General features: G+C 50.7%; 7 protein-coding genes across 7 annotated transcripts; 3 read left to right on the plus strand and 4 right to left on the minus strand.

Annotated features, from left to right (window-relative positions):
* Positions 1 to 486: 486 nt before the first annotated feature.
* Aspvir_007269 (uncharacterized protein) lies at positions 487 to 3,186 on the minus strand (the record flags this gene model as incomplete). Its single annotated transcript, XM_043270451.1, has 1 exon — positions 487 to 3,186. The coding sequence occupies one exon, from the start codon at positions 3,184 to 3,186 to the stop codon at positions 487 to 489; it is 2,700 nt and encodes an 899-aa protein (XP_043126386.1).
* Positions 3,187 to 5,508: 2,322 nt separating this feature from the next.
* Positions 5,509 to 6,341, plus strand: psf3 (DNA replication protein PSF3; the record flags this gene model as incomplete). The annotated part of the gene is made up of 6 exons (XM_043270452.1): positions 5,509 to 5,550; positions 5,605 to 5,673; positions 5,724 to 5,782; positions 5,844 to 6,033; positions 6,109 to 6,217; positions 6,274 to 6,341. 6 exons carry the CDS (start codon positions 5,509 to 5,511, stop codon positions 6,339 to 6,341), a joined length of 537 nt encoding a protein of 178 aa, XP_043126387.1.
* A 1,617-nt stretch (positions 6,342 to 7,958) lies between these two features.
* Positions 7,959 to 11,168, plus strand: Aspvir_007271 (uncharacterized protein; the record flags this gene model as incomplete). The annotated part of the gene is made up of 5 exons (XM_043270453.1): positions 7,959 to 8,097; positions 8,172 to 8,255; positions 8,310 to 8,387; positions 8,475 to 8,758; positions 8,814 to 11,168. The coding sequence occupies 5 exons, from the start codon at positions 7,959 to 7,961 to the stop codon at positions 11,166 to 11,168; spliced, it is 2,940 nt and encodes a 979-aa protein (XP_043126388.1).
* A 718-nt stretch (positions 11,169 to 11,886) lies between these two features.
* Positions 11,887 to 13,353, minus strand: Aspvir_007272 (uncharacterized protein; the record flags this gene model as incomplete). Its single annotated transcript, XM_043270454.1, has 1 exon — positions 11,887 to 13,353. One exon carries the CDS (start codon positions 13,351 to 13,353, stop codon positions 11,887 to 11,889), a length of 1,467 nt encoding a protein of 488 aa, XP_043126389.1.
* A 384-nt stretch (positions 13,354 to 13,737) lies between these two features.
* On the minus strand, positions 13,738 to 14,725 carry sod2 (superoxide dismutase sodB; the record flags this gene model as incomplete). Its single annotated transcript, XM_043270455.1, has 4 exons — positions 13,738 to 13,828; positions 13,899 to 13,966; positions 14,020 to 14,426; positions 14,602 to 14,725. The coding sequence occupies 4 exons, from the start codon at positions 14,723 to 14,725 to the stop codon at positions 13,738 to 13,740; spliced, it is 690 nt and encodes a 229-aa protein (XP_043126390.1).
* Positions 14,726 to 15,124: 399 nt separating this feature from the next.
* On the plus strand, positions 15,125 to 17,428 carry Aspvir_007274 (putative G-patch domain protein (TFIP11); the record flags this gene model as incomplete). The annotated part of the gene is made up of 1 exon (XM_043270456.1): positions 15,125 to 17,428. One exon carries the CDS (start codon positions 15,125 to 15,127, stop codon positions 17,426 to 17,428), a length of 2,304 nt encoding a protein of 767 aa, XP_043126391.1.
* A 479-nt stretch (positions 17,429 to 17,907) lies between these two features.
* Positions 17,908 to 27,589, minus strand: Aspvir_007275 (membrane morphogenesis protein VPS13; the record flags this gene model as incomplete). The annotated part of the gene is made up of 4 exons (XM_043270457.1): positions 17,908 to 17,948; positions 18,007 to 18,423; positions 18,474 to 20,094; positions 20,156 to 27,589. The coding sequence occupies 4 exons, from the start codon at positions 27,587 to 27,589 to the stop codon at positions 17,908 to 17,910; spliced, it is 9,513 nt and encodes a 3,170-aa protein (XP_043126392.1).
* Between the last annotated feature and the right edge of the window lie 61 nt (positions 27,590 to 27,650).

Genomic DNA, 27,650 nt, shown 5'->3' on the forward strand with positions numbered 1-27,650 from the left:
GCTGTTGACAGAAACGGTAGAAGTAGGAATGTCATCCGTTATCTAGGTAGTCTACCTATCATCCGAAAACGGATAATCATCATCATCAACGAGTCAGCCCAAACTTTCAGCACAAAAGTCTAATAATTGTGGTTTAGCTAGGCAGCACCTATTTTTGACTCTTAACATCCATCAACCTCACAGTCTGTATTGAAATAGTTATATTTTCTATGATCAGTCATGCTTTGGTTGTAACATCCGCAAAGTAAATGCAGGGCATACCTGCATACGGAGTGCTGCAGAGCCGCAGTTTCATCAAAGACAAAGGTTTTCACTTGAATAAAGGTCTGTGAAGAGATTGATCTACATGGATATCACCAATACAATGAGGGCTTATGCTTTCAATGCATCACAACCATGGCATACCGCTTAGAATCAGATGCAAGAGTGTAAAAGAATGAAAGAAACAACAGCATCAAAAGCAAGACTGAGGTCGCTAGGGGAGAGTTATCTGATGCTCTGCCTCCAGCGATCAATGATCTCCCGCTGGCCATTATCGGTCACTGTCTGTAGGACTTTGGAATGGTAGTTATGAGGCATAGCATAGCTCAAATGATTCATCCCCAAGAGAGCATCGCTGTAGAATGTATTCGGGTGCACCATCCCAAAAGTCTGAGGGTTCGCCGCCGCTAGTCCCTGGTTCTGCGCAAATCCTGCCGAAGCTGGATTCCCAAAATTTAACGGCAGTTGCTGTGTTGATAGACGGTTGTCGTATGAACGCTGATGGGTCGGTCCGTGACGAGCAGCAAGCTCGTTCATTGGCGGTTGCCCGACGCTGATCGGACAGGCATGAAGGATGTCCGCCATACTTCTCCGGTATCTTGGAGCTTGAGTCGACTTCTTCTGAGCGGCGGCCTCCCTTCGAAGCCGCTCTCGTCGTTGGGCCAGCGTCTCGTCTTCCGGCGCGGCTTCAGTTTCCTCGTTCTTCGGTTCGTCCTCGTGTAGATGGCTTATTTCGGCAAGAATTTCACTCGCAAACTCGCTCTCTGCGACAGTGCTGGTGCGGTCCTTGGCTTTTAACCGCTTAAGGCGCTGCGCTAGGGTCTCCTCCTCGTCTCCGCTGTCGGGCTGCACGGGCTCCGTCATATTTTGAGCGTACATGGTGGCTGGGCGCTTATCAAGACCGGCTGACGGTAAGGGCTCTCCTCGGAGCCTCGCGCGACGTCTGCTCAGCGGCTCACTCTCCTCCAATTCCCTTTTCTCCATGAGACCTAACGGTCTGGCCTCGTCGGGGACCTTGGCTTTCTCAGGGAATAGCACGGCCAGGGGAACGTCTTCATCCTCATCCTCCTCGTGCTTGTGAACGTCGGGATCTTCCCAAGCTAATGTAACCGGTCTCTGTCGCCTGTGCTCACTTTGTTTCTGGGCGACAGCCTCAAGCTGAAGAAGGGTGGAGTGCATTCCATTGGAGACAGCGGCTGTCCGCCGCCGCTGTTTAAGTTCCTGCTTTCGCATTTCCAGCTCTGCTAGCAGAGTATTCGGGGGTCCTGTGTATTCGAAATCTGGTTCCTCCTCCTCCGATTCTTCATCGCCTGTTTCGGAACCATCGCTCTCTGAATTCTCATCGTAAGCATCATCATCCACATGTGGAGCGGCATCTTCATGTCTAACTGAAGCGTCTGCTTCAGCTTGCTTATGTAATGGATGTGATGCGATGGAGGCCGCTCTGAGGTCAGGATTGGAAACGTGATACTCAGAGATGAGATTGGTTCTAGATGCACGTTTCTTCTTTTGTTCGGAGAGATTCGGATGGGACGACTTGGGCTTGGCGCTCCGATATACATCTGACCCTAGGTTTCCAGCGAAGGGATGTTCTGTGAAGGCAGTGACAGGGGCATGCGCGGACGCATCCAGTATACTCTCAAGCGTTTCAACGGCCGATGCCTGCTTCACCTCGATTTCCAGTGGTGCGGCCGGCGTGTCGAAGAAGACGCTCGCTCGAAGTTGCGGAGGCAAATCCTTGTGATTTTTCTGGCCGTTCGCCTCCTCTTGAGTTTGTCCAGACAGCCATGGAGCGGATTTTCTGTTCTCCGGAGCAACTGTGCTGAGGAGCTGGGTGCGACGTTTCTCCCGTTCCCGTTCCGCATCACGGCTTTGCGATAGCCGGGGCGGTAAATTCAACATCATCGGAACAGGCGCAGGGTAGTATACCATATTATTTCCAGCCTGTGGTTCCTTGTACGACTCGGAGCTACTTGCGAGAGGCGGTCTGGTCAGCGACACATGGCGCATGGGGTCCGAACCGCTGTCAACAAAATGAACGCCGTCAAAATCAGTGAACAGAACTCTCGCTTGTTGAAAGGTGTTGCCAGAAGCTACAGACGAAGGCCTCCCAATCTCGTAGCCTGCACCATGACCGTGTCGATCAGGAAAATCGGCGGCGGACTGGGGCGAGAAGGTCTCTTGAGGCGGAGGAATGTGCTCAAGGGCAGTCCCAAGCGCAGGCTGGGTGAAAATACGCTCATTTCCACTTTCCGACACTTGCGCCAAACGAGACGCCGAATGAGTGGAGCCCTGAGGGCTGGAAACGTTGTTCCTCAAGGGGGAACCTTCCGTGTTGTATTGGAGAACAGAGTTGGAGACGGAGCTGCACGAGCGCCTCTTCTGCTCGAGATTCATCTTTCGAATCTCGCTCGCAATATCCGCCGAGCTCGAGCTCAAGCGTTCCGCAGTTCTCTCCAACCTCTCCACATTAGTGACATACGCTCCTTGTAAGGATTGAAGATCTGGCGTCGGATGACTGAGAGGTACAGGCGTATCGGTGATCGGAGTCCGCAGGGGTGGTTCATCGGAGTCTGTCTGCACTTGTGGCTTGGAAGTAGTATCGAGCGGAGGAATCACGCGACGAAGATAGTCGGACCGTCGATCTGCACTAAGGTTCGTTTCCTCGTAGTCGTCTTCCTCGACCATGTCGTAGCTGGTCGATGTCATGGACCGTAACATGGAGCTCAAGCTGCCAATCCCAGTGTCCTCTGCGGTCTTTGCTGGTTGTAGATAACTCCCTCCTCCGATATGGTCTGTACCTAGGGGCAGCTGCTGAAAGGTGGGGCGCTGTTGCGACTGCGGCGATGGACTGCGGGAGGCGTCAGAATCGGTCGCGTTGGAGGCCACTTCGACGTCGGCCTGGGAAACGGCGTTGTAAGCCATTCTGTTTGGTGGTGGACAAGTAGTGGTCGTCCCCAAGGGCCATCAAGAGCACAAGGCGGCCGGTAAGGTCTAGTGGACGTGAGGGGGATTTATCGATAATTGCTTGAGAGTTTTTGGAAAGAGATAAGGCAACCCTCATGCAGCAGTGCACAGGAGCGTATCAGATGCAATACTTTCTCAAAGGAGGCGAGTGATAATATGAGAGGAGGAATAGAAAGATAGGGGCAAGCTAAGAGTGTAGGAAGGAGGGTGAGAAACAAAAGAAAAGAAAGAATAATAGGGAGCTTCTAAAGGAGAGAGAGAAAAAGATGATGTGGACTAGATTGAGCGTTGGAGAAGGAATAATGAATTGACTGATTGAACGTCCCATCTTCGATAAATTAAATTAGATTTCGCAGCGACGCATGTATGTATGAGATTGTAAGACCTTGTCTCCGGCTATCAGGATACAGGTGCTATATTTGGATGAAAAGGAACTAGGTACATACCTAGGTGCTTGTTGCACCTATTTAGTCCCCATACCGCTTGCATGAATATTACACTGCCGTTACACTTACAACCCAAGTACGTAGGTACCTAGGTACCTGGGGTACCTAGGCAGGTAAGGTAGGGTTTAACTGGTACTACGTAAGGTTAGGCCCATCTCTGGATTGCGATGTGACTTGATTCGAATATATGCATACAATGGAGCAGAGAAAAAAGTCTTGCAGGTTATGATGTAGTCAGAGCCACCTTTTTACTCTAAGTCTTCCCAAAAACAAGGAACTGGAGAAGGGCGATGGTTTTCCAGACATCTTAGAACTTAGAGAGGGGTCTAGCAGCTCCTAGTCTCAAGATATTAGATGCCTCCTAGCCAGTGAGAATCAGCGGACGAGAACTAAATACCTAGGCTAGACCCGATTACTCGTAGCTAGCGCTCATTTAAAACCCAGCGCCAAGCCATGCGATGATGGTAGATATGACTTGGAGACACTAACAAACAACAAGGTAGCTGTCCTACCTAAACACAGAGAATTGAGTTCAGACTACATGGCTACGCATTAATTTCGGGGACAAGACGGTTGGTAACAGATTTTAACTCTCGGCAGATCACACTCTATCCGAAAACAGAAGGAATAGTGGTACCGTAGACGTATTCCAACGTGCCCTCACCAATTTTCCGCTTCCACGCCGTCATGTTAGGGTTCAGGAACCAGGTACGATTCGAGCGATAAGCTCAGAGAACAATCAAAATGCGGCATGTCGTTGTATTGATACCATGATAGGCTTAAGTTGTGATTCAGCATTGTTGGCGGTCTTATCTGCCGAGCTATCTCGACAATGGTTATATAGCTACCTACAGAAGGCATGATCAGGATGGTAGAGTAGCTGCTCCGTACCTATCTGGGTATCATCAGCCTAAGACCCACGGCATCGAGATGATTCGAATTCGAATCCATGAATAATAATAGATAGACAATTCCCAGTATCTAAGACATGTTCGCAGTGTGACCGCCTGGTGGAGTCGCACCTATTTTAGATAACAAACACCCTATGGTTGGCCCTGAAAATCCCCAGTTCTAGAACCTCCTGGTTCGTCTGAAATGGTAACAAAACCGTTCTTCCTCGAACCGACACCTCATGCTCTCTTTCTCTGGCCGTCTGTATCTATATCAGTCCGCCTACTTCAATCCAACCTAAATCCGTTGACTTGCGACTCTTTGAGTAGAATCCCATTGAGTTTGTGATGAAGGCAAAGGAACAAAAAGATCAATGTTCACATAGGTTCATTGTGAGCTCTGGTCTCGGTACGGTGTACCTTCGGTAGTGAGACATCGAAAACTTTGAATTCGCTTGTCAGATCCTCTAGACTAAGCTGCAAGCTGCAAGATGTCGTCCTTTATCCGTCGTCGACTTCAAAATCTGCATTCAATAAACATCGTCATTCAGGGCCCTCCTTGTTGACTGTGTTGTCGTGTATGCATATAGTTCTGGGATGATTCCAGCCGCCCGCGGTATGCTTCGAGATGGTCCAAGATTGGCAACCATATCTTTCGCGCAGTGGCAGAGGACCTACTGAACCTAGCTTGGGGAGTGTCGTGATAATGCCATTAATTTTAGCTACAGATTGTCAAACTTACTTCATGACGCCCTTGAGATAGCCAAGTGAAGCACACGACGGTCAAATGATTATGAAGAAGTGCCAAGAAGTACCGAGTAGAATCTCAAGTATAATCGTCACGTGACCACGCGACAATGGTACGCGCCACTGAGCAAGATAGACCAGTCATTGCTTTTAAAATTGGCATCTTGACAATCGTACTACTCAGAGAAGACTTCGAAATGTCCTACTATGACGTTGACTCCATTCTGACAGACGCTCAAGTATGCCAGTCGGTACCTTGACTACGTTTTCTTGATCTAACGATTGCATACCAGAAACTGCCCTGCACATTTGAACTTGAGGTGCCCGGGCTTGGCATCTTGGAGGGCAATCCTGGAGAAAATGTGAATAATAATGGCCGGCGAGAAGAACTCAGAATCTGACGATTGGATAGATTAAGGCAGGGACTCGAATTGATCTCCCGTTATGGCTGGGCGTGATGTTGTCAATTGGGTCAGGATCTTGCGCAACATGTGCTATTGATGAAGTAGATTCGCGCTAACTCCGAAGAAAGAGCACGTCTGGGGACCTCACGATTAGTTACACTTGACCTTCCATCAGCATTATCAGACCGAGTAATCAATGCGCTGAAAGCCGATCCCCGAACCGTCGATCTGCGCTCATTGGCACCGCACTTCTACAGTCTGAGCGAGCGGGTGCTCGACCTCTTTGAAGAGGAAGAGATGGTGGATGTTCTGATCAACGTACGTATAAATCTACCAGGCTGCGTGGAGTTGATGAATTTCTCTACCTTTCTCTGCTAATTTTGGTCTTGGTAGACATTCAAAAAGCGCGCAGCGGAGATTGCTGACCACGCGCATAACCCCAAAGGTGCTCTAGGGGAGGGTGCAGATTTTCTTCGAGGACTTGATGAGACGGAAAGGCAGTGTATGTGAATTAATCCCCTGACATGCAATTCTCGGCTAATGACTATCTTCAACTAGTGTTCCGGGTGGCCCATGATAGTGCAAAGGAGACACGAATCTGGGCGGGGGAGGCCAAGAAGAGATGATAGAGCCAATTTCAAAGATTGTAAAGGACTGAGCTGTGCTCGTTCTTAGTGTGTTAAGGGTAATTTTTTTGATTAGTTCATGATAGAAATCCAAGATATTGATTCGATGATCTCATCTCGTAGGTGCATGGGGTAGGATGTTCAAAGCATGAGCGTCAAGATATCAGTTTGTCCGAATAATCAGCCCCAATTTCTAGCAGATTGGCTCGACATTGACTCATGTAATGCTGGACACCATGCAGGTCATGGTTGTCTGTGTTTTTTGGAATCCAATATTTACAAGATCGTTTGAGTAGCACATCATCAGAATACTTGCTTTCGGGGCCATCAATTGTCGTCAGTAAACCCAGGGAAGAGGAGCCCAATGTCGCCGTGTGCTTAGTATGGATAATCGTAGTAGCAACCCAGTCCATTGGGTCTCTAAATTTGCAGGACACAATTGGATATGAGCATTTTGTACATATTTAACGCAATTATGGCTGAATATATTTCGAAGCAAGATAGGTAGATCTGGCGTACCGCACATGGGCAATTTGTGGTTCATCCCGCCTGGTGGGGGCTACGGGGTTTTGAGAAGATGCGTCATATTCCTTTTGTTACTAGGTACAGGTACTGGATAGTCCGTACCTGAGCAATTGAGCAGGAAGGAATCATGGCTCGAAGTATACATTCCTATTGCTGAGTGCATCAGTATCTTTAAATCAAGTCGAAGGTGAAGGGATATTTGCGACCATGGCAGACTTCAAGGTTGACTCCTATTCAAGATAATAGTCGATAAGAGTCCAGCCCCTGAGTTCTGACAGGATGAAAGGCTACCATGATTTTAGCCGTACCTTAGTCTCAGTGCTTAAGGTACCTTACTCTTTAGTGGACACTAGCAAAAAAGCGCCAAAGATGATTGGCAAGAGGTGAACCCCATGGTGGTTTCTTTGATCCTCCAGGAAGGGGAACTCAGGGTAGAGCTTCACTTTCTCCAGGAATTGATATCCTGACAGCAGAAGTGAATGGTGATGAACTCAATTGCCTGTATTATCTGAGGTATGAGGATGAATATCGACAATACAACGAAGAGTGACAACAACCGCAATTCAAGGGATAAAAATCAATAGATCAGCCACTGCTTGAATGCATGACAATCGGTCGCATGGCAACACCTGACATTCCCCAACCAGACTCCATATCGTGGGAATCTCCGTTGCTTGCTTAGCTTAAAGATCTACGGACTCACAGTTGACTCGTCACAGGCGCTTGTCATCATCCTCTTCATCTTCCCCTCACTTGATATTGTGCCAATAGGCTACGTACGCTGTGCTTCTCCAGTATCATCACCATCTTCCTCTCTCCTGCATTAGTTGGACCCACGGGTCTTTCTCCTCGTTGATCATTGCGCCTCCAGTTTCAAAGTCTGGGCCCCTCGCATCGCCAATCTGCCTGTACTCCGTATCGCGAGCGCTGTTTGAGTCAACCCTTGCTGGATCGATGAAGTGATTTCCTCAATTTGATGAAGAGTTCTGCCATCCCTGGAGGACACACGGCTGGCCGTCCCGTTGCAAATTAGTCGGATCCTGCATTGTGCTTGCTAGCTAGCTGAGTGGCTCCTGTCTACATTTCATCGGCATGGATTCGAAACCCCAGCGGCGTAGCACAATTTCCGTGCAATCAACTGCCCCTTCTTCCCTGCGACACTCCTTCGAGCCCTCTTCCTCTGTGCCTGTCCCTGCTCGCCGTACAGCATTCCTGAGACACTGTTCAAACGGTAGGTGCGCCCTTGATTTCGCAAATCGCGTTTGAAATACACAAAAGAACTGACTTGACCGCTGTGTTCCACAGACAAATCCGATCCCCCAATTCCTGCGGCGCTTGCTCGTGTCAAGGGCACGTCCACTATGAATAGTCCGTCGCGATTGGATTCTGGTAAAGCGTGCATGAGTTCTACAAGAGTATCTTGGTGCTGACGGGTATACACAGAAACGTCCTGGCTCAACGGCCAGTCTCCATTGACTGGAACGCCTCGTGCCGCACGAAGGAAGCATGGGTCCAGATCAGGTACAAATTATAGTTGAGCTTTTCTTGCACTCCGCAAACTTGTAGCACCATGGAGAAGAGAATGTTGACAACTGCTGTGTACGACAGGGACCCCGGAACCTGCTTCTACACCTTTAGTGAACCCTTCGTCTACGCTTTTACAAGACCTTTTAAGAGAGCAACGTGCGTCTCGAGTTTCGCGGGGTCCTCCTCCTCCAGACGACTGTGCAGAGTACACGCCTCGTACACCCGAACGCTCTCAACAATCTCAAACCCAGACTCAGTCCCAGTCCCAGGAAGATGCGGGCTCTGAGAGACAACGCAAGATTAATAGCGCACTATCGGCGGGTCTCAAGCAGCCACGAGAGATGGGCTTCAGGGAGATGGACCAAGTAAGTTACCCACGAGAAGATTCATGAGTCAAGGCATAAATTGACGCCCAGCCAGTACATTTCGAAAATTAACAAACAAAACTTTGACCTGAAACTTGACATCTTCCATCGCGCGCAGCAGATGGCCGTCTTGGAGAAAAAACTGGAACGTATGCAGCAGCTAGAGGAAGACGTTCAGCGCATGCGCGATTTAGAAGAGGAACTGCAAGAGCTTCGTGATGTGGAAGAGGACAATCAGAGACTTCGCGAGTCCAACGAGCAGCTCCGACAAGAGATCGATAAGCGAGACCAGGCGGTCACAGAAGCCGTGGAATTGATCTGTCAACTTGAAGCGAGAGTGGAGGAGCTGGAGGCTAGTACCCTTTCGTCCAGAGCCTCTACAGCTCGTCCTTCGTCCAGCAATGGGCCAGACGCAGCTACACCTAAGAATTGTGTCACTCCAGATATACCGGAGAGATCTTCATCTAAGAAGGCCGCCGTGCAAGGGGACAACCACCGAATTTCTTCGAAAAGTCGTTCTCTCACCAGGGCTCCTTCATTCCTCCGTGAAGAGCAGCAGAGCACCGCAGCTCTACGCAGTCTCTATGTTACCTCTGAACATATTTCGCGCTCTGCGAGAAGCGCTATGACGAAGACGGAGAGCATGAACTCGATGACTGAAACCATGGAACCAGAGTCGCCCAGATTGAGTGCTCTCAGTGAATGTAGCGAGCTCATGCCCTATGACACTATAAACGAGGCGCCCCTTTTCAACCAAGTCGACACTCCAGTCCATCAGGAAAAATCAGTGGGAACAAGTGAGACTACCCCGAAGCCCAAAGGCGAAATACAGGCAAGCGGTCATATTCGCAGCTCTAGTTGGAATCAGCCTCAAGTGGAACTATTTCCGACAAGAAGGATCCCAAAAGAAAGGGACCAAGCTCGCACCAATTCTTCAAGGGAAGCTGACGACTGCACTATCAAAAACGGCATGTTCTCAACCGCCCCTCGCCAGAAGCTACGGTTGGATGATGTTTTTGGAGGGTCAAAATTACCCCCTACTCCAGACACAATGAGTACGGCCTGTGCGTCCGGGACGAATAGATCGAATGGCAGTAGCGCCAGGGAGAAGCTTCAGCCTTACCAGCAGTTCTCTGCCCCCCGAAAACTTGGCCGGCCACGGTCTGCGGGCGAGCTGACGACGAAAAGTTCCGATCATAGAGACTTGGAAAGAATTGACCCTGCGCTGAGTGATGTGGCTCTCCCTCGTCTTAGTACTGAAGAGCGCGAAGCGACCCCGGCTATCTTCCCCTTGAACGGCCTCCCATCCAAGACGAACTACGTGTTTGATCTAGCTTCTCCCAAACCAAGTATGCGTTATTTCAGCGATGTTGATGACGTTATTTTCAACTCTGTGGGAATTGAGAAAGTCATATCAAAGATGGAGAAGAACTACTACTCTCCGCCAGCCCCGACAACTCAAATGCCAACAGCAGACATGACATCTCTATCGCCGCCCTTGACTCCTCAAGACTGGGTCGAGGCGGCAAAGCCAGGTCCTCGGCCTACGAAGAATAGGTCTTCAAACACAAAGACCTATACCGGCCTTCCGCCGAATCCTTCTAAAGCGGCCGGAGCAAGGGCTCCCAGCCAATCTACGTTCCTAACTCGTAGGCATAGTGTGGACTCGACTCTCCGAGACCCGGGAGTCCCAGAAGTACCCACGCTTCCCTTGCCTCCATCAGATACAAATACACAGCCTGTACATCAAGAACGGGAACACCGACGACGTATCAATCTTCGGCCCCCATTCCTGGGCCGTTTGGCGCAACCTCGTCGTCTTGAGCCATCCCCAATAACTGACTCTGAGGACAGTGGAGATGGTGCGCCCTCCCCTGTCATTCGCAAAGCCAGGCTCATGGAACCGCCAAAGATAGCCAAGACCGTCGAGGCTGTGGATGCTCCGCAACGGGTTCATGGGGAGCTTTGCGTATCGGCACCGACCTACGCTGTTGCGAATACTGCAAGCAGCCCCAGCAGGACTCTTCCCCATTCTTTCACAGAATCGAACTTCTGGTCACACTCATCAACGGCCAGGCCGTCAACGTCCGCCAGCAAGGGGCATAAGAGACGTAGCTCCCTTGGCATCTTTGGCTTTGGTTGGATGAAAGGTTCGATCGGAAGTGGTTCTCACCATAAGAAAGCTGGAGCAGACTCGACGGCAACTACGCAGACTACCACCAAGCAACGGCCAATGTCACGATGGGGCCCTGACAGCTCCAATGCCCTGCCCGAGGCAGCGAAGAGCGTCGGTGCATATGGGGCTTTTCAAGATACCTCAGCTTCCGCCAGACATATGGCTCAAAAGCAAGAAGACGACGATTTGACACGTCGGCCGCGATATATTGAGCGAAGAACCCGTCGATCTTGAAGGATACGGCGGAGCAATGAAAAAGTACCCAAATCTGGGAATACATGACCCGTCCTATGCTACTTTAAATTCTCTTTCACGTCGCGTGTATCTCATGCATGACTTTTATGACCTGCTTTGATACCCGAGCCTTTCCTTCCGATACGAGCCTTTCCTTCCGATATTCATGTTGGACTGTACGACTACCGATTGCATGGGCGGTTTTCATGGAATGCAAGCGTTATTTACTATCGAATTATGATACATCTCTGACGGTATACTAAGCATTTGGGCGTCTTTCTGCTTTTTGTCCTGGTTATGGTTCAGCGGGTCTGCCAACTTATCACCAGTGCACCACCTCTCTTTTTGATTTTAAGTCCCTTTGTACGCCTTTGCACGGCGAGTCTTTTTCAGGACGACTTGCTCTCTGCTTTCTCACAAGTCGCACATGATGACGATTTCATTTGACTTCAAGGGCGAGCTTGTCGAAGACGATCATTTCTATTTATTTCAGAACTTACTTGTCGACTATTGAGGTAGCTAGGATTATTCATAACGAATTCAACGTTTGTAAGATTTTGTCCCAAATACCGCTCTAGAAAACCAAACCCAGTCTATATCATTCCCAAAATGCAGCCAATTATCCGGACCAGACTCCTTTCCTTTTCCTTTCATACGCCATGACCAATGATTACAGCCGTGCAGGAGCCCCAGAATTAGGGGAGAAAATAACAAACACTCAATACCAGCTATTCCCCGCCTCCCCGAGCCGCTTCCCCTTCGGATTCATCGAGACGATCCTCTGCCCCGGTATATGATCATCCGTGAACGCCGACTCAAACACCCCGGAGATGGACCGCTTCCCCAGCACCGCAAACGAGTCATACCCGGTCAGCTCGCCATTACACGCGCCCCACTCGCGCGAGCCATGCGGCGAGCTCCCATCGCCGAGATCACACCACCTCGTCACCACGATCGCATGCCGGAAGCGCAGACTCCGCGGCTCGGACCGGTCCTCGGTCAGTTTGATCTCGACCATGTACTCGGACGGACAGTCGGGGCAGCGGCGCATGGGGCGGCACTTGGGGCACAGGGTCGCGAACTCGTTGGGGTTGTACGTGCGGCCGTGGTAGATGTCCTTGGCGCGGTGCTCGAGGCTCTGCAGGCCGGCTGTGGCGCGGGGCTTGGGGACGTGGCCCAGCGCGCATTTGCAGACGTCCATGAGCTCGCCGTCGCGCCAGTGCGCGCACGCGGAGAAGTACGGCCAGTAGTCCTCGCGCGAGTAGAGGAGCAGGCGCATCGAGCTGGGCGCCATGTCTGGGTCTGCGAACGTCGAGCTCACCACCCGCATCAGCAGCTTGCCCTTGTGGATGTGGTACCGCGTGTGGTGGGACCAGCCGTCCCGTCGCCAGCGACGGGAGAGGGAGTCGAGGGGGATGCCGTAGGAGGGACCGAACCGGCGGGCGCGCAGCGCAAGCTGCACGAAGGTGAAGTACAGCATGCGGGAGTGGGTGATGCGGTGGCGTGGAGCGGGGAGGAGGGGGTTGCGGGCGTTCGGGCAGTTGTAGAGCGGGTTGACGACCGTTGCGGGCTCGAGTCTTTCGTGGCCTTCCAGCGTGCGGCGGTGGTATCGGCCGCAAGGCATGCAGAGGAGATGGTGGGGTAGGTACCGGTCCTGTGGGACTAGGAAGTCGATTCTGTACTCGCGGTTCTCGGGGAGGTTCAAGGCCATCCAGGGCCCCCGGCACAGGCGGAGGAGGAGCGTCTTGCTGGCAAATGCTAAGCTGGCTCGCTCTGCCGGATTGAGGTACTCTGCAACAAGCGCCCATAGATCTTGTGATAAGCTTGCAATCATCGGCTCCCCGGGGGGTCGATTATCTTTTTGTAAGTCTGATGCGAAGCCATCCGAATCTTCTGTATCAAGAATGCCTATCGTATGTAGCATAGCCGTAGGGTCGCGAGTCTCGCCTAGCTGGGTATCCACCAGTGCATTTTTCTCCCGATACTTGATCCGATGAGCTTGCAATGGTGCAAGAGGAGGAACTTCCGGGACTTCATCGCTGGCAATGCTCAGTTGTGCAGCCGCTCGGAGATTTGGTGTGGATGCGGTGTTCTTGCGGAGAACTTGGCGGGATTTCTTCGGTCGCAGAGCGTTTGTTAAAAAGGCTCGAAAGCCACTTTTCTGTCCCGGACTCTCTGCAGACATCCTGCTGGAAAGGCGGCGGGCAATGAGTGGGAGGTAGTTGAAGACTTGGTGTCTTCTTTTCCCTACATGTTCGTCATACTGCGGAGCGGACCTGGAGGATCGAATTTCCGTTTTTGGAGCTTGGATGATGCCGTAAAGAGCTCAGTACGGTAACAATACCGGCTGTTACGGGAGACTATATCCGCGACTATCCGGAGAGCTGGAGGACTCGTACTGTGGCTACAATCTATGAGGTAAAAATTGCGAGAGTGACTGGCCGTTGTTGGTGCCTTTGTTGATTAAGGCTATATCAGATACAGAAAACCATTATACAATCACATGCGACAAACCAACAAAATAACGCTCCAACCAAAGCTGTGTCAACATACAATGCTCTTGGATAGTCTATGCGGAGAAGCGCTTCTCCACGCTCTTCCAGTTGATAACCTCCCAGATGGCCTTAAAGTACTCGGCCTTGCGGTTCTGGTATTGCAGACTGCAAAGTTGTGCTTGCATCAGCTACTGTTGACCGGAATTGGACGGCAGGGCTAGAAAGGGCCACTTACTAATAGGCATGCTCCCAGGCGTCAATGCCGAGAAGAGGCTGGAACTGACCAACAACAGGGTCTTGGTTCTAATTTGAAATTAATTGCCTGGGATTCACTCCTTCAGAATGCTTATACTTACGGCATAGGTCTTGATGCCAATGTGTCCGGTCTGCTTGTCCTTGACAAGCCAAGCCCATCCGCTTCCCTGGATGCCAGCCAGAGCGGTGTTCATCTTACCCTGGAAGTTTTCCAAGCTGCCATATGCTTCGTCGATGGCCTTGGCCAGAGCACCACTCGGGGGCTCACCACCACCAGAGCTCTTAGGGGCCAGGTTCTCCCAGAAGAGAGAGTGGTTGAGGTGACCACCGCCGTGGAAGTTAATCAGGGGCTTCAGGGCGATCTGGGACGCAATGTCGTTCTTGGCCTGAGCCTCCTGCAGCTGCTCGATGGCCTGGTTGTAGCTGTTGACATAGGTCTGGTGGTGGTTCTTGTGGTGAAGTTCCATGATCTTGCCAGAGATAGAAGGCTCCAGAGCACCATAATCGTCTGTTATCCATGATTAGTTCCATTCAGAGACTGCAATTGTAATGCTACGCTAGGAGTTATATGTGACAGGTGAGATTGTGTAGCTCGGACACAGCGTCGGTATTGAACTTTGGACGAAGAAAAAAGGCTCCTATTTTGAAACGAGGGATGCATTGATGAGGGGGAGCCAACATACAAGACAGGTCAGGCAGAGTAGCCTTGCCCCGGGCAAAAGTCAAGCTCGCAGCAGCTCTTGGAGCAGCCGAAGCTCCGGAGCGGAGGGCGGTACGCGCAGAGGTACGGATGAGAGAGGCGGCCATTTTGTAATTGACAGATGTCGTCTACTGAAGAGATGAAAGAGACAAACCAGAAACTATTCTGATGCTTCTCAAAGGCAAAACAAAAGAAGAAATGAAGAGAGAAGGAGAGAAGAATCGGCTCGGAGGAGAATGGGGAACAAACGTCATTGTTTCTCTCCCCTCGGAGCTCTCGTTTGCCCGCCCCGTCACCGCCCGAGCGATTACGAAAGAAATCAGATACGGTTTATTACTTTATTATCATCAATGTTCTAGAAGTCGATCACACGGCGTCGTTGCCAGCTCTTTTTTCATGGATTTTTCATAGATTTGATCAGCCTCACTTTGCACGCCCTCAGTTAAACTGAAAAGGCAGTGACTTTCAGACGTAATTTCATTGCATTTGCCCCCGTTAGACCGGCCATGGAGTCACCGACCTCCTCGTCATTCGCTGGCCAGAAGCGTAAAGTCGTCGATATGAGCTCAGATGAGGAAGATGCTCGCCCTCCTACAGGCTTTCGCGGCTTTGCGAGAGCTTCCTCACGCTCCGAATCGCCTGCCTCTTTCGGCCTGGGAAGTGCTCGTCGCAATCCCTGGGATAACAATGTGCAGTCAGCCACCGCTGCCCCCCGAGGCGGAAACGCCAATACCAGCAAAGGCACCACCGGCGGAGGGAATTCTTTTGCTGCACGTATGATGGCTAAGATGGGTTACAAAGAAGGGCAAGGTTTGGGTGCAAGTGGACAGGGTATCGTCAACCCGATCGAGGCGCAAGCGCGACCGACGGGCGCTGGGTTGGGTGCCGTTCGCGAGAAAACGAAACAAGCTCGAGAGGAGGAGAAACGACAAGCAGCTGCCCGAGGTGAAGTCGTCGAAGACAGCTCAGATGAAGAACGGAGGAGACGACGGAAAAAGAAGGAAGAGCGTCAACGGGAGAGCAGGAGTGGGACGGGGACACCGGTCCCTCGAGCGAAACCTCGTTTCAGAACCGCACGCGAAATTGAGGCGGACATGGATGGTCTGGAGGTGCCAAACGTGTTAAAGTCGCTGATTGATGCTACTGGCAAGGAACAGCGAGTTCTGACCTCCACAGCCGGCCTGATGACTCCTTTGGAGTTTGTCAATCAAGGTGAAGGAGAGGCCTTGAAGATCGCACGACGAGCGCGTCATGACCTTGAAGCCTTTGCCGATGAATGGAAAGGATTGACTGAGCGAAAGAAGTTTGCTGAGTTGGAGGAAGCTCAGATCGTGGAACAACTGGACACCAATCAGCTCAAGACGGATCAACTCACGGACCTTATCACCGCTATTGGGCAGCTGGAGATTTTCGAAGGAGACAGTACGATTGCACGATTTGACGAATTGACCAGCAAGCTCGAATCGATAGAGATGAAGTACCGAAGCGAGATCGACGAGTATCGACTATCAGAGACGGCGGTCGCTGCTATTCACCCCCTCTTCCGCCAAGCGATGGAGGATTGGGATCCTCTTCAAGAGCCGACATTTCTTGTATCCAATCTTCGTCGTCTTCAGCCCCTTCTGAGCAGGAAGAAAAATGACGAAGCCGTGTCAAGGCAAGCGACGTCGCCATATGAAACTATGATCTACACTCTTTGGCTCCCCCGAGTCCGCTCTGCGCTCATTAACGACTGGGATGTGTTCGACCCGTCCCCTGCCACATCACTGATCGTATCCTGGAAAGAGATCCTACCAAACTTCGTGTTCGCAAACGTGCTCGACCAGCTCGTCGTTCCCAAGCTCAGCGGCGGTCTGAAAGAGTGGAAGCCCAAGAACAGCAGCAGGCGTCATCCCTCTTCCCATCAGGCCTCGCGCTCTCCATGGTGGCTCTTCACTTGGCTCCAATACTTGGACGAACGTCACACGAATCCAAGACAAGCCACGGGTCTCCTCTCAGACGCGAAAAAGAAGTTCCGTGAAATCCTGCGTTCGTGGGATGTTCGTAAGGGTCTGATAAGTGGTATCGAACTCTGGCGAGACGCGCTGGGGTCCGAGTTCGATGTTGCCCTACGTAACCTCCTGCTACCCCGACTTGCGTTTCACCTGCAGCACGACTTCCAGGTAAACCCTCAAGATCAGGACTTGACTGCTCTGGAGGATATCCTTAAGTGGAAAGGATTCTTCAAGCCCAACGTCCTTGGCCTTCTTTTGGTGGCGGAGTTCTTCCCTAAATGGCACGCAACCCTATACTTCTGGCTTACCCACGATCCAAACTTCGAAGAGGTCGGCGAATGGTTCACCTGGTGGCGCACTCAGATCCCCGCAGAGATCAACGAGCTCGCCGTCGTCGACGACGAATGGAACAAAGGTCTTCAACAAATGGACCTTGCGTCCCGCCTGGATGACCCCGCCACCGAGCTGCCAGCCCCCACCGTCGCAGCGCAACCGGCCCCCGCAGAAGACCTACCACGCCCTGCTCCAGAGGCGCCTGCACCGCCTCGCAAGCCCAAGGTCGTCGAGGAAATCGCCTTCAAGGATATTCTCGAATCATGGTGCATGGAACAGGGTCTTGTCATACTGCCCCTGCGGGAAGCGCACCCGCAGAACGGCCAGCCTTTGTTCCGCATTACGGCCAGTGCCACCGGGAAGGGCGGAGTTGTCGCATTTGTACAGGGAGATGTCGTGTGGGTACAAAACAAGAAAGCGAAGGACATATGGGAGCCTATGGGGCTGGAAGATCGGCTTGTGGAGCGTGCCGAGGGCAAGTGACATATCAGTCTTTGTCTCGACTACTCTAGGCTCCCCGGAGCCTCTGTTTCTGCGCGTTCATCTGGGAGATTGATGATACCCATGTTCACTTTATTTTTCTATGATAATATCTATCTATACAGATGTGATGAAATGAAAGCTTCGTCTGATCACGACTATATGAATCTAAGCATGCCCTCCAACCACACTGGCAAATCAATTTGAAACAGATCTAGTTACGGATGGTGGTGTAACAGATTCTGAACACTACTTTGGCACCGTCAGAAAGAATGAGTCGTTCTGTTTGGAAAAATAGTGTGATTATTTACATTGACAATATCATGCTCATCACTAAAAGGGCTGTGGTAGAATTATATACTCTGAAAGAAGGAATGCGAGTGTAGAATCTGACCAAGAACGTTCAATGCATCATGCGTCCTCGGGTTGGTCTTCGTCTACGATAGACGTGGCCTGATTATTTAAGATCAAGGAATCCCAACTCAAACTCTCATATTGTACCTTTCATTGAATGCGTTCACAGCTTTTGTTGCAGATGGTTAGCATCGGTTCACTTCGCAGGTAATCTGGGATAGACCTACCAATGGCGATCTGGCGGTACAGCCAATTCCTCGAGCTCTCGTCTTGCACGGGAATGAAAGGGCCGTTTGCGCCACCCTTGAGCGTAATGCTCATACCAGTCCGCTCCTTGGAAATGGTTTGGATGTCTGTCAATCGGATATCCCATTCTGTTCGAAGTCTCTTGCTACGCACAAGCATTATTCGGTCGTACGTCAACATGACCAGCATGTCCTTGCCCGGCAGCTCCAAGTGCGCAATATAGTCTTCGTTGAAATACTTGCCGTCGTCGGCTGTCTTAAGCCAAAATTGACCCAAAGCCTCGCGCTGTGAGTATGGCCGCACTATACCGTCCGTGGCAATGAAACGGGTTAGGCGAACACGGTCGAGACCTTCCGCGTCAAACACTGTCGTGGTGTTTCGTACACCCTCGGCGAGATCTACACAACAGTCAGCATGAGCATCTTTATTTTCCTAAAGGTTGACGTACTTGAGGCAAGGTCAAAGGCGCCTATTGCCGGCTTGGTGGCCAGACCAAGTACACCCTTGCCGACACCCTTGATGAAACCTTGGAGACCTTCTTTCTCCGCACCCTCCAGCGGGTGGCGAGCAAGTCCTCCAATACCGCTTGCTAAGCTGGTTGCGAACGCATTTCCACCGGCCGTGATACCATACAGTGCATGCTTTGGCCGATTCCGAGATTTCGACATCCGTCGCTGATCTTGAAATTCTTTGTCTAGCGTGGCGACCGCAAGTCCCTTGGACATGCTTCCGGTGAATTTGGCCATACTGTCTGAGAAACCAAAGACGGACTTCTTAACAAAGCTTGTAGCGCCTTTTGCAATACCCATGCCCAGTTCCTGAGGCCGATCGGTCATGACCAGTCCCTGATACGGCTCGTAGAAGATAGCAGCAACACCAGAGCTGACATTGTTGAACAGACCCACTGGATTTCCCAGGAAATCCGCCGACCCAAGGATGACGTGGACTTGACGAAGGAATTCTTGAGTGTAATGTCTCTGAATATTGTTCAGAAGGATTCCGAAAGAGACACGAGCGTTCTCTAACATAAGAGCATTGAGGCGAACGGGGGCGTCGTTGATGTTGCCCATCGACATGGATATAACATTGACGAAGAACATGAGAGGGTTGGAGGGCTGCATGTTATTCTCGGCATTAACCCTCTCTGTCCGCATGAAGGAGATATCCAGCTGCATGGGCTGCAAATGAAGGAGCTCAAAGTACACATCTTGACTAGCACTTTCGTTCTGCGGTTCTGGGATGTTTAGATCTTCATCGCAGAGTCTTCCTTCCTGCTCCTCGGACCATGAAGCACCAGGAACCTTTGCAAAATCGAGCATGGCGAAGATGAAGTCCTCGTCAAGCTCAAGTGTCATCTGCTGAAGAAGCACCGTGGCATATTTGATGTAAAGTACACCGTAAGAGTCGTCTTTTACGCGTGTAACCATGGCGTGAAAGATCGGATGGGCCTCCATTTCCTTTCCGGTCTTTGGCACAACGCTTGGATACAACAGGATGGGGAAGATGCCCCCATAAAGTTGGTTATCGATCTGGATCCATTTGATCGTTGTGTTCAAAGTCTGGTAAACCCTTGATTCCCTGAACTTGATCTCGATTTCGCGGAAAGTGAGATATAGCAGCTCCTTCAGGTTCTTGTTGATCAATGAGACCCCAAAGCCCGCCAGACGTAGCTGAGCTTTGAAATTGACATCTGAGTCCAACTCCTTTACCTCGAAACCTGTTGACACACTAGTCTGGGACGTCTGTGCCTTCTGTTGCTTATAAAGACTTCGAGACTGCTTGAAATTTGACAAGACGAGGGTCTGGGTCGGCCCGTCCGCCACGATATTGATATCAACAATCTTTTGCGGCTCCCCAGGTCGTGAAGGCGGTATTCTCATCGGTATCAGGTTGCCTATCTCGGTAAGTCTGATATGCCTTTCCTTTCCATTACATGTCAAGACGAGAGACTTGTTCTTCGTCGCCGGATAATCCCATGCATAGGGCATGATGCTGCGGGGAGGGAGCCGGTAGCGAATTGGCCGCCAGCCACTTGTTCTATCATCCTCGTCATCCTCCACGTTTGGATTCTATTAGGGCAATCAGTGTGTTAGCATGTATACGAGTCATATGTTGCCCAGGGGTGCTTACAGCTTGGTAGAAGATAAATTCAGAATCACTCTCATTCCGCATGGAGAAGGGCCAATTTCGAGTTTCCAAGCTGAAGTGAATAAAAAGTGTAGCGCCTTCCATGATGATATCAACCTTGATAAGCCTCTGACGTTGATTTGCCTTGGCAAGTTTCACATGTACGGTTCCAACGTCTGCAATGTTGAAAGGCGATGACCATTGATTGTTCACTCCAGGGAAGCACAGGCAAAGTTGCTTCTCTGCGATCTGGCGCAGGAAATGGAGGGGCACCAAATCACCACTCTTGATGGTAAGCACGTTCGATGAGCCGGGTTCGCGAACCAAAATGTCCTCACTCAGCTTGTTTTTCAGGATGAAGCGAGGAGAAATAGTGACGACTTTAGTCATCTTGTATTTGCCTTCACCCTCCATAACAGACACCCCCGCATGGAACTCGCACTTCCCTTGCCTATCGGCCAAGACAACTTCAAAGTTGCTCCCAAGAGCCTCAAAACTCTGTGGCTTGCTCCAGGAGGAATCTCCTATCTTCAAAATAGATCGGTTCTTCGGATCTTCCGATTGATAAGCATACATGTATGGGAGAGCCCGCCCGCCATGTCTTGGGTCGGGGTTCAGGCCCTGACCAGCTGCGGAGCGTGCTGATTGCAAGAAGGCCTTGCTCTGGATCTCCATTGGCAGTCCTGTCTTGTTCAAGATAAGATACGGACTGTAAATCGACACCTTGAAAGCGCCCCCACTATCTGGAACGTTGAAGTAATGGAGCTTCAGTCTTAACGTAATGCCTTGTTCATCCTTGAGTGAGAGCATGTGTTCCCTTCGGAAATCTTGCGCATTTCCGTTAATGATGGCGAATTCGCTTTGCCTAAAGACGCTGTCCTCCAGGTCAATACTGAGAAGCAGTAGATGAGATAGCTCAACAACATGGACCGGACTGACACCGCCCTTCCTTAGGAAATTGGTCCAGTCCTTCTTTGTGTTCTTGTCATAAATGCGGTATTTGAAATCGTATGGTAATAGATTCTCAATTTCCACCGGAGCGAAAATGCGTATACGCATGTAAGGATAGACGTTCGTCAAGGAATCCTTGGGGTTGTAGGTGGCATTCATTTGGAAGTAGAAGGGCGGAGCCTGCTGTCCACTTTCGCTGATGCACTTGATCGTGCGAGTAGGTCGCCGCACGAGAGCTTTCCAGTGCAGTGGCTCTGTTGACCATTCATATCCGAAGCCCTGATCAGGACGGATGAGGACTGAATGCAAGTAGGCGGCACCTACAGGTGCAGGTCGAGCTTCCCCAGGAAGAATCTTCTCAATCTTGAGGAGATGTCCTTCTTTGTGATTTAAGATGCCCAGCTCTACCGGTATTTGAGTATTGTTTTCGATAAGCAGCGGCGAGCGGAAGGTGATATACTTGACGTTGTCGGTACCCAGCTTAACTTCGACTAGGAGCCTATGGAGAACACCATCTGCCTTGGGTTTGAGGCTATACAAGAATTCGCCCTCCCTAGCCACAGGAATGCGGTTGATGCTCTCGAAGCCGCTCCCCTCGAGTTTCACCCCGACGACGCCGCCTTGGCCTTCAGGTGCAAGAGTCTCACGTACTGCAGTCGAGTCTTCAAACCTCCAAGGGTATTCTTCCCCGTCAGAGAGTTTAGCAGCCGGACCTTCCTCTCCGGTGCTGACATCCGCCCAGACACGCAGATCGAAGCCGGTATAATTGCGAATCCGATAGGGTGCGTCAGCTCCGCGGGGTTTGGAAAGAACATCTTCATCGGTAGAGAGAAATTGGAACGACTTGGATGCCAATGCAATTGTAGCTGAGGTTAAAGTGAGCTCCATGTTCTTATGTGAGTAGGCATCGATTGAAAAGACTTCTGGGTCGACCTCCTTGGCGACGTGAAAACCGAGTTGCCAGGGTTCAATGAGTGGTTCCCAGGCCGACTTGGAGAAATTGTAAACGTTGATGAAGGTATCAAAGCTAGTGTCAGCATTCAGTGCAGACGACCAATCACGAACATCGACAGTGAATTTCTTGACGCTCCAGTCGAGTAATGGAAGATCATGCAGATCCCCTATAAGAATCACTCTGACGCCATCGATCTGCGCGCTCAGTTCTTCGCGCTTCAGTATAGCTGAGCGTTGCGAAGAAGCTCCTTGATTAGCAGGTTTGCCGCTCGCCGCCGATGCTCGTCGTGATTTCAAAGCAGGGGCATGTGACGAGCGCGCAGCGCTTGATCTCCTTCGAGTGGACTTTGCGCTGGGTCGTCTACCATCTGATACCCTCTTCACGTCGCCCCTCTCTATTTCCTGTGCCCTGTTTGCTCTCATTTCGGAGGCCTTATTGACAATCTGTATTGCCATCAAGATGTCTCTGAGGGAAAGGCGTAGCACCAACGGTTCAATGTGCACGTCTATAGAAGTTAACGATGAGCCTTTCTCCTGTGGCCGACTATCCATGGACAGCTCCAGCGTAAAATCGTCCAAAATCCGCAGCCTACTGGTCTCGAATTTGTCCATGCGACACAAGAACATGCCGACTTTGTTGATCTGCAATGTAGAGACGTTTTGCTGGGAGAAGAGTACTTGCTTTGTACCAAGCACTATAGCCTCAGTATGTGCAATGGCAGGGTTGGCAATCATGATAATCTGGGCGTCAACAAGGTTCACTCTGAATGAAATCGTTGTCTGTCCGGCCGAGCTTGTCGAGTCCTCACCTGGGGTGGTGATGGCAGTTTGGTCTGGACTTTCTGTGGTACTGGATCTTGGTTCAGAAGCTTCATCAGTCTCCTCAATATCTTCTACGGCCACCGGCTCGTCTGCGGTGAAAACCGAGTTCATAAACGACTGCAAAGCTGACAAATAGTCCAGCGCCAGTATGATACGTGGGCTGTCGATCGTCAACATCGCAATAAGATGCTTCTCTGGCCCAGGCGACACAGACAGACTAGCCATGAATTGCTGTTGCACATCGTTATTGATCAGTGACATGATCTTCCTGAATTTGTTCGTGTCCTGATTGCGGCTGTCGCGAACAGACAGGGAGTGAATCAAGAGCTCAGATTCCAGAGACCCATCGGTAAGCATGCGCAATTTGACTTTGGTGTCATTCAGCGAAAATTTGGACAGACTCGAGTCCTCCAGATTACCCACTGGCTCGTCGTCCTTTGCAAGAATAAGTTCCAGGCCGACACTATCTACCTTGAAAATCATATCTAGCTTGGCCCAGGTCTCGTCGTCCAAACCCGTTCCTTCGGCGGTCTTTTCATGCTCAGGGGGGGGTTGAGCGATTTTCGAATCTGCTCCTTTGCTTGTGTCTGTTACAGACGTAGGAAGATCTTCAAAGGCTTCGAGTTCTTGCTGCTCGTAATCGGTTGAGAAAGCACCGGGCACAGTTTTGGAGAGCTCTAGCAGAAATTTGAGCTGCTTTTGCGACACTCTAAGGTTTATGGGAGACATAGACCCTTCGATTTCCATATCTGGACGTGGATTATCCTTCTGATGCTCAAGATAGCAGATGCTGAAATCCAAGTTGACTTTCTGGATCATCTCCAGCTCCTCAACTACATCTTCCCCGAAGTGGAACTTGGATGTCAGGCGGATATTGCGTATGCCTGAAGAAATCAGGTTAACGGCGGGACTTTCCACATGTTCATCCAGTGGGACAAAAGTGTTCTTAGCATAAATCTCTCCAAGATGGGCAGTGACTGTGTCGCGGGGTCGATCAGGTCTCACGGTACCGGGAAAGACCAGGATTGGAGTCTTGACGACAACGTCAAATCGCATCTTAGAAGCATTCTCTTGCAGCTGGTTGGCTTGATTAGCAGCGGCCTGGCGGGCAGCATTAAAGATAGCCTGCATCTTGCCGAACTTGACAAGGAAATTGATGATCTTGCGATATGGCTCTTCCAGGAAATTGATTTTGATAGAACCCGATCTCAGATAGACCTCGGAGTCGTAACCGGGGTAATTTGTGCTCTCGGGATCGAAGGTCTCATATTTGAAATCAGCGAAGTTATCACCTTCGATGGTCAAAAGCCTCCGAAGGTCGGAGGTCGCTGCGGCGCCGGTATTGACATCGTCTATGAGGGTTAAGCTACCGATTCGAGACTGGATAAGCATTGAGCGGCCAACAAGATTAATTCCCACGTCCGCAGTGTTAAGACTCAACGTAGCAAGTCTGACGCCGTCATTGTTTAGGATGAGGGCGATACTCTTCAGGTCAGCTTTGATCCGAATCTTTCCCGGCTGTTCGGTGTCCTGAGTGAGAGAAGTGGTGTCCTGGACAGTCGGGTCGGACGACGGTTTCTGGGTTCTGGGCTGCTCTGGGCTTGTGAAGGTGAGGAGAACGAAATCCAGCAGAGTGAGAAGCGTCTTCCTAGTGACAACAAGGTTTATGGTAGATATGGACATATCAAGGTTCATTGCTATACCTTCGTAGGTAGACAGAAACTCGGGCGACTCTGGCTTGACTCGAACAAATTTGAGGTGAAAGAGGTCCTTATCTTCGTCTGCGTCGAATCCCTTGGAGGAAATGATCCTCTTGAAGTCAGGAATGGGGTTCTCCTCAATATAGTCATCCACGCTCAGAGACTGCAGAACGACCTCTGCCACCATATCGAACGGTCGCATGTAATAGTCTAATTCGAACCCTTCAGCAACAAGCTCAACCAACAATTGGTCTCGAAACTGGTCATTCGGATCCGACCGGAACAACGAGCCACGAAGGCAGCCAACCGTGAACTTAAATTCAAAATCTTTGCGGTGAATGTTGGGCAGTCTATCAACACTTTTCTTTGTCTGCTCATGATCTGTCTCGGAATCTGAGTCTTCGTCGACGACGGGCAGTTCCCTTGGTATTGAGGGCTGGAAGGAAGCCGATCTTGCTCTAGTCCCTACTGTTGTCGATTCACTCGAGCTCTTTGCAGGCGAGCGATCGGAAACACCTCCTTCGTCAAATCGTGGAATCGCGATGTCAATCAATTTCATCAGACCCTTGTACTTTGTGTCAGACATCGAAGCGTGTAACTCCGGCAGATGGCCTGATATCCGAGTCCTGGTGAGCTCGGTGCTTTTCGGTACTATACACAGTTCCAAGACAAAGTCCACGTTTATACGATCGATAATGTGAAAGTTTCGGTTCTTGACGTCGGACGTGAGTTGCGATTTAGTGCTCTCAATTCCAGGGCCGATCAAAACCTGGGTGGAGTCAAGCTTAAGCAGGAATCTATCGTATAGCAAATGCTCCAGTTCCTTGTAATCGTTCTCATCATATTGACGCTTCTGCTTGGCCTGGAGGTCTCTCATGGTCTGCCTATCGACTAGTTCACTATTGACGCTGATGTGACCTGCGTCCAAGATGAGACAGAGGGAGCTTTCCTGTGTAATGCTTTCTGGCACGATAATGAGAGGTGCGTGTATGTCGAAGTGAGCATCAACCTTCTTGTGCTCCTCCAGAGCAAACTCCAAGCCTGCTCGGGTTTGCTGACGGATTTCCTCGACAGTTGCTCCTGCCGAGTCCAAGAGGGCACCAATGGACTCCATGTGTCGTTCAGGGGGCTCGAAGAATTTGACAATCTCCACAAGGAACCTCGGATTATAGATGACCTCGATACTCTTCATCTTGACTTTCACCACCGAGTCGGCGTCACCCTCCAGAGGGTTCTTCTCAAGCTGGAATTGAAACAGGTTATCCTCAGCCTCCTCGTATTCATCGTTGGCTTCCGGATGCAACTCGTCACCATCAGGGGGCTGCGGTTGACTGTCTTCGGACTGTGGAAGAGAATCCTTGACCTTGACTATCTGTGGAAAGAGACTGCCTTCGGTTGTTCCGTCATACACTCTGAGCCCACCTAGATCAACTTCGATGAAGAAGGAATCCGGGCGCTGCAAAGCCTTCGCTCGTAGATTGTCAAACACCAATTTCATGACTTCGCTACACCTTCCGTGAGGATCACGCCTCAATGTGAAACTTCCGGCTCTAAGACCGGAGTTAACCTGAAGCTTTACCCACTCTCTCGGCACTTCGACACTCTCGGTGATCGCTTTCTTCTCATCCCAGTCAATAGCATTATAGAGCTCCTGCCGTTGCTCCTCGGTCATTGCGGTCTCTTCAGACTCTTCCTTCTTGGTGCCCCATATCCATTCCGACCAACTTTGTTGTTGTGCGGGCTTCTTGAGGCCAATATTCTCCTTTCGCAGTTGGTTTCTCGCCAATGACCTCCAGAATCGAATATCCTCGTAACTGAGCTTTCGCTGTAGACGTTCGAAATCCTCGGCCTCCTGCGGAGACAAGGGTTCGTCCCGCTTTTTCTTCTTGAACAGACGAATGTAGGCTATACGGTCGTCCCGTCGCTCTTTGATATAATCCCACGACCAGCGCCTGTTTCGATCGTGGATTTTGCTGAAAACCGCTTCTCCGGCGAATCTGAACCATGCCCGGGGGTCCTCTTTCGGTCTGCATTTCGGCTGGAGCTTCTTGTATTCCTGATGACGAAGGAAGTAATGAAAAAGATCGACTAGCATTAGAGCATCGCGATATTGATCATCGTCCAGAACGAAACTAAGCTCGTCAAACAGTAACCGTGTCTTGAGGGCTGGCCGGTCATGCTTCCCTGACTTATCCAACTCCAAGCCAGCACGACCACTGACGGGGCGAAGCATAAACTGGTGGCTCTCTTCGCTCTCAATGGCAGTTCTTAGTTTCTCAATCAGCTCCGCGTGACTGATGCCTTGTGCTTCTGCGCCCAGGTCAGAGCCTCTCCCTGTGCCCAGAAGCTCGGCATCAGTGTTCCAATATACCGATAGAGCACCCAGCGTAGCTAGTTTGTGGGTGGTAGTGGAGGTCGATTGGATGAAAGTAGGGTTCCATTCGGAGTCAGTGCTTACAGCGCTGAGTTCCTTCAGTGTAAGACCGATGGCGAAAGGGTGACCTGGTGAAGCAATCGAGTCCTCGTATCGGAAGTGCACGTTCTTGATGGATATTTGGAGGTTGTCAACAACGGCAGTGACGAGGCTCTGGGTGAAGCTCTGGTTCCGTCGCTGTTCCTCCTGGCTCATGCCCTCTGTATTCCGCTCTCGCAAGATTTCCGCACTCTCGATCTTTTCCATCTTGAGGTTATAAGCTCTTCGTTCCTCTTCCTCCGGATCATAGTCCGCATCTTCCTTCGGGGCTGCTAGGAGAAAAACATCTTCGATTTCAACTTTGACCGGTTTCCCTCTCAGATTAGACCAGGGTATGGACAGGGTGAGCTCGCCGAGATGACCTTCGACGACATTTAACGGAAGATGTAGTTGATCAAGAGCCTCCCGTCGCAGCTCGAGATTGCGAAGCTTGACATCGCCGGACCAGATACCGATGTTCAATTGTTTTGCATCGAAATTTTTGACATAATAGCCCAAGAAGCGATTGAGCAGGTTTGCGACCAAGCCTTCCAACATGACTGTGGGGTGCGACCGTGACCCAGGTCGGGACAGGGAAGGTCGGAGGTTGCTGACGGAT

The sequence above is a fragment of the Aspergillus viridinutans genome, assembly GCF_018404265.1.
Source record: "Aspergillus viridinutans IFM 47045 DNA, scaffold_5, whole genome shotgun sequence".
Lineage (NCBI taxonomy): Eukaryota > Fungi > Ascomycota > Eurotiomycetes > Eurotiales > Aspergillaceae > Aspergillus > Aspergillus viridinutans.